Genomic DNA, 10,217 nt, shown 5'->3' on the forward strand with positions numbered 1-10,217 from the left:
AGTCAGGTGCTCTAATTGGAGTCAGGTGCTCTAGTTAATCTAAAGCAAACCTTCCTCCCTTGGCAGGGAATAAGGCCCCCTGCTAACACTCTCATGCTGCCCTCTGGCCATGCTGTATCACATATGGGAGAGACTTCCACAACTTATGAAAGAAGCTACTGCTGGTCTCCCTAAAGTTGGAAAAAACTTTACTTTATGCAGTTCCTATTGGCTCAGATCACTGATGAATCACAGCAAAGATTAAAAAAAAATAATTACTAGTTAGCTGTCTGCCATCCGTGCTCTCAGTTTATATAAAACCATATCGAACCTGACTCATTAAGGATAGACAATGTCAGACAATATTTGGAGAGTACTTTCAATCATTCATAATGCCAGTTTTAGCAAAATTTATTTTTTTAATCACTTGACCCAGAGAAAACTTTTGATAGACCAGAGCAGAACTTGCATTTATCCAATTAAGGAACTGTGGGCCAGCGTTGTATGTATAGGACAGGACTTGAAACTGCTCTTTATATCAACCCAAAAGCAGGTGTGTGAATTAATGGGGCTTAATGTCCCCTGTTTGAATTATACAGAGGGACTAGGCTGGGATGTCCATTGTCTCTTACTTTTTGCATTGGCCATGGTGCCTCTGCATTGAGGATAAGGAATAATGAATTTATCACAGAAATAAAACTTGAAGGAACACAACAGAAAATAACTTAAGCTGATGATGTAATATTTTTTTATCTAACCTAAACATTTTCCTAATATCAGTATCTAAAAAAATCCATGATTTTGGAAAGCATCTAAATTTAACAAAACAAAGACAATTCTGATATGTTAGCTATGAATTTGCTGGACTCTGATAAAGTCATTCCTCCAGAAAACATTTGGGTACAAATGGGCAACAACTTATATAGGGTAGCTAGGAATTCAAATCTCAAACAACCCAGAAGAGTTATATGATTAAAATGTCAAACCACCAAATGTTAGCAAATGAAAAGAGATCTGGAGTGTCGGGGTAAGTATTCCATTTCTTGACTGGCAAGAAGAGCCACAGTCAAAACACCATGGATATCTTTCTTGTTTCAAAATCTTTTGTAACCACCCCAGATAAAAATCCTAGCAGGAATATAAAGGAGGATGTTAGACTTTACATGGAATATGAAAAGACTGAGAGTGATACTTCACTCAGACTCATTAAATGGGTTGGACTAGCTGTTTCAAATATTACAAGGTATTGTCAAGCCAGCCAGCTCAAAATGGTAGCAGATTGGGAGCATTCTAACCCAGTCACACTGGGTCTTTTATTGAAAAAGAAAACTATGGCTGGGTAATGTGGAAGTAGAGAAAGAACTGACAGGGATTTGAAGGGATTTTTAATGCATGACAGTCTCTGATAGCAAGAGTCAGGTTAGCTGTAACCCTAATAATGCAAGATTTGTAGAAGCGAGGATTGTGTGAGGCGAGTGGGAAAAGAACCACATGAGAAGTTGTTGCAACTTTGTGTAGATATGATAGAATGTGGACTAGAGTCAAAATGAGTGAGAAAAATAAGTTATCAGGATGACCAATGTATAAAAAAATGCAGCTGTTGCTTATTATTGTATGTAACAAAAGTTTTTTGTTTACCTGTAGAGAGACCTGCCTCGGAGGGGGAAACTCTGTGTCCTAGCGCACTCCTTCCCTCTATGCAATTGCTTGAGAATAAATAAAGTATCTGACTTTGCTGCACCCAATGCAAGAGTGAGAACTGAGTTTTTCTCCGACAGTAAATATTGCTAGGCTACCAAGGATTAATAAAAAAAAAAAATCTAGAAATTTATACAAATCCTTTAGCAAAGGCTATTCTATGGGTCTGTAAAAGAATTAGGCAAAAAACTTCTCTTCTGACACTCTGACAGAGTACACCAACCCCACACTGGTCCAGCAGGGGTTATGGGCCGACGAGGCTAAGTCCCCATAAGTGGGTTTGGGCCCTTAGTTTGGCTCCCTGTGTGCTGAAATTGCTCCTCTTCCAACAAAGAGAAACGCAAATGTTGCTCCTCTCACTAAATTAATATTGTTTTCATGGGTGAGAGCAGTGTTCGATCCTGCACAACGGAGTTACACGGAAGGGTCTGAAAGCCAGGTACCTTTAAGAAGGCATCAATGTCCCCAACAGCTGGAATGAAGTCTGGAATGAAAGGCTGCAATTTTTGTTCAAGCTCTATCAATTGGGGAGTGTACCTGAGAATTACATGGGAAAATTATTGTCCAGAAAAGGAGCATTTCCTTCTGTAAACATTTCACCCCCCTAGAAGGGCATCCCAGTGCAGCCTAGCGATCCTTCTACTCACCTCCTTATATACTGGAAGAGCTCTTTAATCTCTGCAGACACTGGTAGATACTCATAATCTGCAGGGTTGTAGGCACTAGAGAAAAGAAGAGAGATTCAAGACCAATGGATTCATGCAGGTTAACTTTATGGGGTACTTATATCTGATTCTCTGTGGGTGTGTTAGAGGAGGAGAGGGTCTTGGATGCCTTCCCCAGCTTAGCACACCCATACTGGAGAATGTATCTGGCTACAGAACAAATTTACAGAAGAGATCAAGAGAATCCAGTTTCTGACATCTTTAGGAAATGCTGCAAGTTCTTCCTCTTGAAGACGTGTTTCCATCGTAACACCACCACTCACAACACTGACACTCCCTTTTACCAGATACTCCCTTTTTTTGATTGGAGTTTAAATAATAATACCATAGTGATTGGCAGCAGACCAGACTTTCAACAAAGTTATATTACAATAGGTGTAATGATATAACAATTATTGCCATTGGGGCAGGCTGGTTTGCATGCTAGACATCTGTATGTCAATTATGGAAATGAATTGTCTGCAAAAAGGCAGTAAATGTATTCTGTCTTTGTGCAGCACAATGCATTGAGCATATTAATGGGCCTACTAATGTATTAATTAATTAGCCCTCTATTAGGGCTAGTTTATTTCAGACTACCTGGGTACCCCGTACACTACCTCAAAGAGGCTGATTGCATTGGTTATAAAGTTCATGAGTAGGTATTTGTAGGAAGAAAACTGGGCAGCAGTATTTGAAATCTAAGAATCCTATCTGTGTCAATGAACAATTCAGAATCTTGCTTAGGAATCCAATTTCCAACCTCTCTAAGAACAGTTCTATTATATGAACAGTGCATCTTTTCTGATGCTTTTTAAACCCCAGTGACACACTTCCTGTCCACATCCACATGGTCAATGAAATTCCTCCTCCCCATTTAATATAGCTATATCCTTCTATCTTCATTTTCAGGGCTCATACTCTGAAAGCAGCTCTCCCAAACCTTGGATTCAGACTTACAGTTCCCATTGCAGCACTCCAACCACAGTATCACTGAGCTGTTTGAGGATACTTGCACCTGCACATTATCTACCTCAGCTTTTAAACTCCTCATTCCCACAATATCTAACCTAAAGACATATCTGCAGAGTGTTGCTAGAATGTAACATTATTCAACTGGCTTGTTAGGAGTCGTCTTTCAGAATGGAGACCCTGACTTTAATTCACATGGCTAGTCTCAGTGTTTTTAGGAATTAATAATCCCTCATACCCCTCCAGAGGGGCTCCATGCTCCTCTTCATCATCGTCATCATCTGAGTCAGTTTCAGACGAATCGTCTTCATCCTCCCCATCCTCATGCTCACTAAATCCTCGCTGGGGGGCCAACTGGGCTACCTTCTTCTCCTAGGTCAATGTTAAAAACCAGAGTTATGGTGCTGTAGTAAGATGAGGCCCTGAAACATAAACCCCTGGTTTCAGAGGCCTGGTATGAGGCCAAAGGCCTGAACTAAAGTACTAGTCAAGACTTTGCTAACATAAAGCAAAGTTAAGCTGTGAGCCAGAGGCAACCCCTGCTCACAGAAGCTGGCAAGGAAAGGGCTGATGTTGCACAAAGACACATACCTAAAAGGTACTGGACACAAGAGATACCACAACACTCCGATACTTGCACATTCCACACAGATAACAAGCACAGGGACAAAAGGGGAATATGATGGATAGAGTTGTTTTGTTCTAACCAACACATACAAAGTGAGAGGCGGCACTTTACTGCGTAGAGGGGTTGTACCTTGCTATGTAGAGGATTGCACCTCAATACGTCAGCAGGGACGTGTAACTTGTTTGTACCTTTCAGAGTAGCAGCCCTCTTAGTCTGTATCCACAGAAAGAACAGGAGTACTTGTGGCACCTTAGAGACTAACAAATTTATTTGAGCATAAGCTTTCGTGGGCTACAGCCGACTTCTTCGGATGCATAGAATGGAACATATATTGAGGAGATATATATACACATACAGAGAGCATGTAAAGGTGGGAGTTGTCTTACCAACTCTGAGAGGTCAATTAAGTAAGAGAAAAAACTTCTGAAGTGATAATCAAGATAGCCCAGTACAGACAGTTTGATAAGAAGTGTGAGAACACTTACAAGGAGAGAGAGATTCAATGTTTGTAATGGCTCAGCCATTCCCAGTGTATAAGAATATATACATTCGTAAGAATGTATACATCAGGGCTTGGCAACCTTTCAGAAGTGGTGTGCCGAGTCTTCATTTATTCACTCTAATTTAAGGTTTTGCGTGCCAGGAATACATTTTAACGTTTTTAGAAGGTCTCCTTCTATAAGTCTATAATATATAACTAAACTATTGTTGTATGTAAACTAAATAAAGTTTTTAAAATGTTTAAGAAGCTTCATTTAAAATTAAATTATAATCAGAGCCTCCCGGACCAGTGGCCAGGACCCAAGCAGTGTCAGTGCCACTGAAAATCAGCTTGCATGCCCAAGGCGGCACGCGTGGCACAGGTCGCCTACCCCGGTATACATTCTTATACATAGTGTACCTGTGTATAAGCATGCATCCCTGAGTGGCTATTGATACCAGACACCTGTGTTCTTGGGGAACCGGGGGGCAGTATCCAGCCTGACTCATGAAAGACACCCCCACTCCCCACCCTCCGCTTAAACCAAAACCCATCAGAGGAAAAAACTTGCAGAGAACAGTAAAGAGCGTTGGAAGACACAGCTAGACCCCTGCTGACAAGGGTGACAAGATTAAGACATCTCCATTAGCATACAGAATGGAGAGCAGAGACAACTCCCCATGCCTCATGTGCATTAAAGATGTGACAGGAAGACATCTCAATTTGCATACAAAATGGAGAACAGAGAACCACAATGAACTCTGGGACCAGAAAAAGCAGGGAAGCACTGCATCATGGGAATCTCTGCTCCAGATGCTAATAAACCTATGTCTGCACACACCCAGCTCACCAATTATCAGACCAATTTTAGTAAAGAATTCTTAATTGATATTCAAATACTGAAGCAGCCTAGTTGCACTGTGAGGTCCCTGGAAGAAAACACCACCCATAGCCAAGAGTAATCAGCTCCTGTTGTTTAGCCTTTAGAACACCCTTGAGTCATCAGCTTACCTATAAACAAATCTAGTTTTCTCCCTTCAACCATAGTAATTTCTCTACAAAAATCCCTACTCACCCTCCAGTCAGTGTTTTGATGCTTAGATCCAAACTATGCATCAGTTCCACTGGGACTCCATATTCTCCTGACTAATCGTGCTGGGGAATATGCCTGTCTCCTGCTCTCAGGACCTTCAGCTACCCCCATCACCTGGGAACCCTGACCGGTTAAGCTTCAGGGAGCGGTGAGATTCCCTTCCTTTTTCTTTCTCTCTCTCTCTTTCTTTCTGTTTTTCTTTCTACCTTAGGCATTAACTTGTAATAATGTATGTTATGTTGGTTTAGCCCTCCTTGTGTAGTTATCACTATTATTCAATGAATAACTTTTATGGTTAACTTGGTTGCTTCTCTTTTTCCTAATGAACTTTACTCTTTTGTGTTTTTAGCTTCCCCCATTTACTCTACAGCAACGCTTCTTTTACCTAGGCTAAAGATCCCTGCAGCGCCCAAAATACGGTGGGGTTTACTCATCAACTAGGTTACTGCCGGTACAATTGTGTTGTGAGAGTGGGGATAGGGACGTGCTGAATCTGGGACACCTAAGGATAACAGCTTCAAAGTGCTGCTTGACCCAGTCCACGACGCCCAGGGGCACAAACGGAAAGTCAGCTTAAAAGTGCTGCTTCATCCAGCCCAGTGAGTCCAGAGACATGTAAGGGGACAGCTTGACAGTGCTGATGGACCTGGTCTGTTCAGACTTGCTCTGTTAGTGTGTATGTTTTCATCTGGTTTGGGGGCTGAAGGACCCAGGGTGTGTGTGGGTATGTGTTCATCCGGTTTGAGGACTGAAGAAACCCAGCTCTAGGAAACCTAGGTCCTGCAGGATAGCTCCATTGGGAGGGACTTGGAGAAGTGAGAAGTAGAGCTCCATATGAAAACACAAGAAGTACATTGATAAAATTACAGAATCCCCTTCCCCAGAAAAGTAACCCAAATAAATGAGCATACCCTAAAGTAATGGACAAATCTGGTTACAGTATATTTATCCGGCCTAGGGGACAGTGGAAAGTTCTGCCACCGACTGAACTGGTCCATTGCCAGGGAGCACAGATGTACTAGCAGAACAATAGATATCTAATCTGGGAAGCTAGAGACTATGTTCCTCTTCGACAATAAAGCTGGACAGGTGCCTTTGTACCTTACTAGACTCTGTGATCACTGGGGGTTCTCTCGGGGGTCTTCTGTGTCAGCTATCTATGCAGAGCCAGGGCAGTATACAGAGGGAACACATGCACGCAGCCGACTTATCAACATTGAAGGCAGTAGAGCAACACACCGGTAGTGTCTGACAATAAGCACAACACAGATTTCCAGCGGCCCCATTTCCTGGCTCTATCATCTTTCATTCTAAACAGAAAACATCCTCTGTTCAAACCTGCCACAAATGGGTGGGGCACAGCAGTGTACCAAAAAAAAAAAAAAAAAACTTCCTCTAGTGGCATGGAAGAGGAATGCCAGCACAGGCATTTAATCTTAGTCTGACTCGAATGGTTTTCAGTGGTGGGGGAAATGTTCAGTTCTAATAAATAATAATTTATCCTTCTCTTAGAGGATCTCAAAATGCTTTACAAACATTACTCCACCCTCTCCCAAGTCCCTGCGAGGTAGCTGGTAGTATGACTCTACTTTACAGCCAGAGAAACTGAAATACTGATGAGGGGAACTGGCTCACCCAAAGTCATACAACTAATTGGTGGCAGAGCTGGAAGCAGAACCCAGGAGTCCTGACCCAGAGTCAACTTATCTTCTCTAACCTGTAAAAAACAATCCCTGCCTTTACAGCCAAATATGAGCGTAAGCGCTTGGTTTTTCACATCCCTCTTTCTATCCCACTTCAGCACCGAGTGACAATGGGCCTGGTAGTCATTACAGCCACACTGGATGGTGTCAGGTGCCATGATGTGAAAATCCCTTTCAGATCTATTCTCCCTAGAATGCTTAAATTGTTCCATCTGTTCTAATTGAAGGAAAGAGCAATCTGACCCCTTCTAGTATAAATAATGTGTCTTGCCAAAAGATACTGCAACTACATTTCTTTCTACTCAAAATGGGTCAAAAAAAAAATTTTTTTCACAAAACTTTCCAAGCTGCTTTGCCACAATTTCCCCAGTAGGACTCAACATGCAGATAAGGAGGCCCCAGTAGATGGGGCTACAAAATGCAGCCATCAAGCATAACAGCAGAGAAGAACATAGGCAACCTCATACCTTGTTTATTTCTTCATCATACTCATCACTGCTGTTATCAGCCATATTTTTGAGCTGTGGGCGTGTGGACCTAGGACCTGTTGAAGAGATCACCAAGAAAGTATGTTACCCAAGTTTGGGTTGTGGGATTGCACCACAGATTGTCACATTAAAGCACTTACAAAGGAAGTCCTATCTACACAGGCCTTACACTGAAGTTTAACAATCATACTTACTCACAATTTCAACTTGCTTTGACTGAACTAGAATATAATGCAGTGGTTGGCCCTGGTGGAGAAGCTCAAATCCATATTAAACCAACCATGTCGCAGACATGACGCAGACCTAGATTTCAGTGACAACTGGCATTACCACATCTGATCTCACTAGCTTTTTTGCAATGAGCACATTACATTAATAAAAATGTGCAAATGTATTCTATTTTACCAATGAATCTGCTCATGCTCCAATTTTATGGAGTAGACTTAAAACCCATCTGAGTATTTTTAAGAAAATATAACCACCAAAATCAAGTTGTCAAAAGCATACCTGAGATTGCTCAGCACTTTAATTTTAAGGAAAGAGACGAACTGTTTTAGTAGGAAAGACAGAAGCGGGATGTGAAATTAGGCTTTCCCCTACCTAGGTGCCGTGGAGTTGGTGTGTAGATACTGGCAACCTCTTCTGAGTCGTTAATCTCTAGACTCTCATCATAGAGCTGGTTTTCAACTATTTTGGTCTAATAACAAACACAAACACGTTCGGGTGACGTTAAGGAAGAACACTTTCTCTCTCATGTCACTGAGTACGGGCTCTCCCCAGTTAATGACCGCAAAGCACTTTAAAGATGAAAAGCCTCTTAAATGCTGCCAGTGTTAAAGGTCCAGTCTTCCGCTGTGGGTGCCTCCAGAGCCGGTCCCAGCGCTGCACGCGGCTGCTCCGCGGGTGGTCGGGTATTTAGGGCCCCAGAAGCCCTGCACGGCCAGGGCCCCCAGACACCACTGGAGGGTCGCTCCGCAGGCGCGGGGCTGGCCACCCGCAACTGTTTCACTCCCCACGCGCCCGCCCGCAGCAGACTCCGGTCCCCGCTCCAGGCACCTTGTGCGGCCGAGGGCCTTTCCCCAGCGCTGCCGGGCTCCCTCCCCTCTGCCCCCGCCGCGCCTCCCCCACAGGCTGGCGCTCGGTCACCTGCAGGGCCTCCGCCATGTCCCGGCCTTTCAGGACGCTGCCCGCCGCCTGGACGCCATCTTCGCCTGGCCCAGCCCGTTACCGTCACCATGGAGATTGGAGAGTAACTCTCGCGAGAACTTGCAGCCCCAAGCTCTACTGCTTTCCGGTGACCGGATCGAGTCACCCAGAACCACGTCACTAAGCCTCACCCCCCCTCACCCCAGTGTCTATGGTTATCGGAAAGCTTTGAGCAGCGGCCCCTAGTGGTCGAACGTCTTCACAGCAAGAAAAGAGTTGCCGGCACGTAGGGTTTTATTTCGCCAGTCCCATGCACAGCTCCGACTCAGGCTGCCGTTACTCTAGATCGGGTTGGATTGGTCTAGCGCAGTATCACCGCTCCCAACGCAGGATGAAAAGGGCCGAGCTGTTCTAGTTCCAGCCAGATTGGTTTACAGCACTGCAAACTCCCATCATCTTAATGCGGGGAGGATAGGAAATGGGCTGTATTGTTCTAAAATGCACTAGACTGACTCAGGGCAAAGCAAATCCTTCTAACTCTCTAGGACTACAAGGCAAGGGGATCTTTCTAATCTGTCATAATTTGCCGTGCGAACTTCAAATCCTCCATCAGCCTGTCTGAGAAGGAAAGTGCTGTAGCGGTGCGAGTGGTAGGATATTAGAAAAAGAGGGTGGGCCAGGTAACATCTTTTACTGAACTGACTTCAGCTGGTGAGCGAGTCAAGCTTTCGGGTTTACGCAGAGCTCTTCTTCAGGCCACGAAGAGCTCTGTGGAAGCTCAAAAGCTTGTCTCTCTTACCAACAGAAGTTAGTTCAATAAAAAAAATATTCCCTCACCCACCGTGTCTCTCTGGGAAGGCAAAGGCAGGGATCAGGTTTGCTCTACGTCAATCTGAGGTCCAAGGATGGAGAAAGCAGGGGCAGGATAGACACGCAGGGCAGAAATTCTCTTGCCATGCGCAGTCTTCAGATGGACAAGGCCCGGACTGGTCTGTGCTCTGGCTCAATCTAAACCAAGCTCCCTCCAGGTTCAGTCTGGTGGCATGGAGAAGCCCTCACTCCCTCCTTCCCTCTCCTTGGCCATGCACAGCGCCCCATGGGGCTCAGCTCGCCTGCTGTGGGGCATCTTCCAGACCGGCCGGGGCGGGGGCTGTGTAAAGACGCGTGCTAGACCGTCTGCAGCCCCCCAAACAGCGGGGTAGAAGCAGGTCAGAGCGGCCGTGACGGGGGGCTCAGAAGCAGCGCGAGTCTCCCCCCATAGACACACGCCGCTCCGGGGGGCAAGCCGGAAACGCCCAAGACCTGCGCCCCCTACCGAGGCGGTG

At 44.6% G+C, this 10,217-nt stretch overlaps 1 protein-coding gene across 4 annotated transcripts in view; it reads right to left on the reverse strand.

Annotated features, from left to right (window-relative positions):
* Positions 1 to 10,184, reverse strand: part of IFT46 (intraflagellar transport 46) — a 32,443-nt gene extending 22,259 nt beyond the window's left edge. For 2 of the 4 annotated variants that reach the window (XR_012657205.1, XR_012657206.1), the window contains exons 1-6: positions 8,893 to 10,184; positions 8,347 to 8,443; positions 7,726 to 7,802; positions 3,592 to 3,725; positions 2,325 to 2,399; positions 2,121 to 2,214 (exon numbers count right to left, since the gene is read on the reverse strand). Coding sequence is in view for 2 of the 4 variants with exons in the window: in XM_075073514.1 (XP_074929615.1) it covers positions 2,121 to 2,214; positions 2,325 to 2,399; positions 3,592 to 3,725; positions 7,726 to 7,802; positions 8,347 to 8,443; positions 8,893 to 8,910 (495 nt within the window). In the remaining 2 variants the exon portion in view is untranslated. Of the gene's footprint in view, positions 1 to 2,120; positions 2,215 to 2,324; positions 2,400 to 3,591; positions 3,726 to 7,725; positions 7,803 to 7,944; positions 8,016 to 8,346; positions 8,444 to 8,892 lie in introns of those variants that run through there. The other 2 variants (XM_075073514.1, XM_032777165.2) reach the window with 2 other exon arrangements.
* Positions 10,185 to 10,217: the final 33 nt, after the last annotated feature.

Source organism: Chelonoidis abingdonii, chromosome 18 (genome assembly GCF_003597395.2).
Source record: "Chelonoidis abingdonii isolate Lonesome George chromosome 18, CheloAbing_2.0, whole genome shotgun sequence".
Taxonomy (NCBI): Eukaryota; Metazoa; Chordata; order Testudines; family Testudinidae; genus Chelonoidis; species Chelonoidis abingdonii.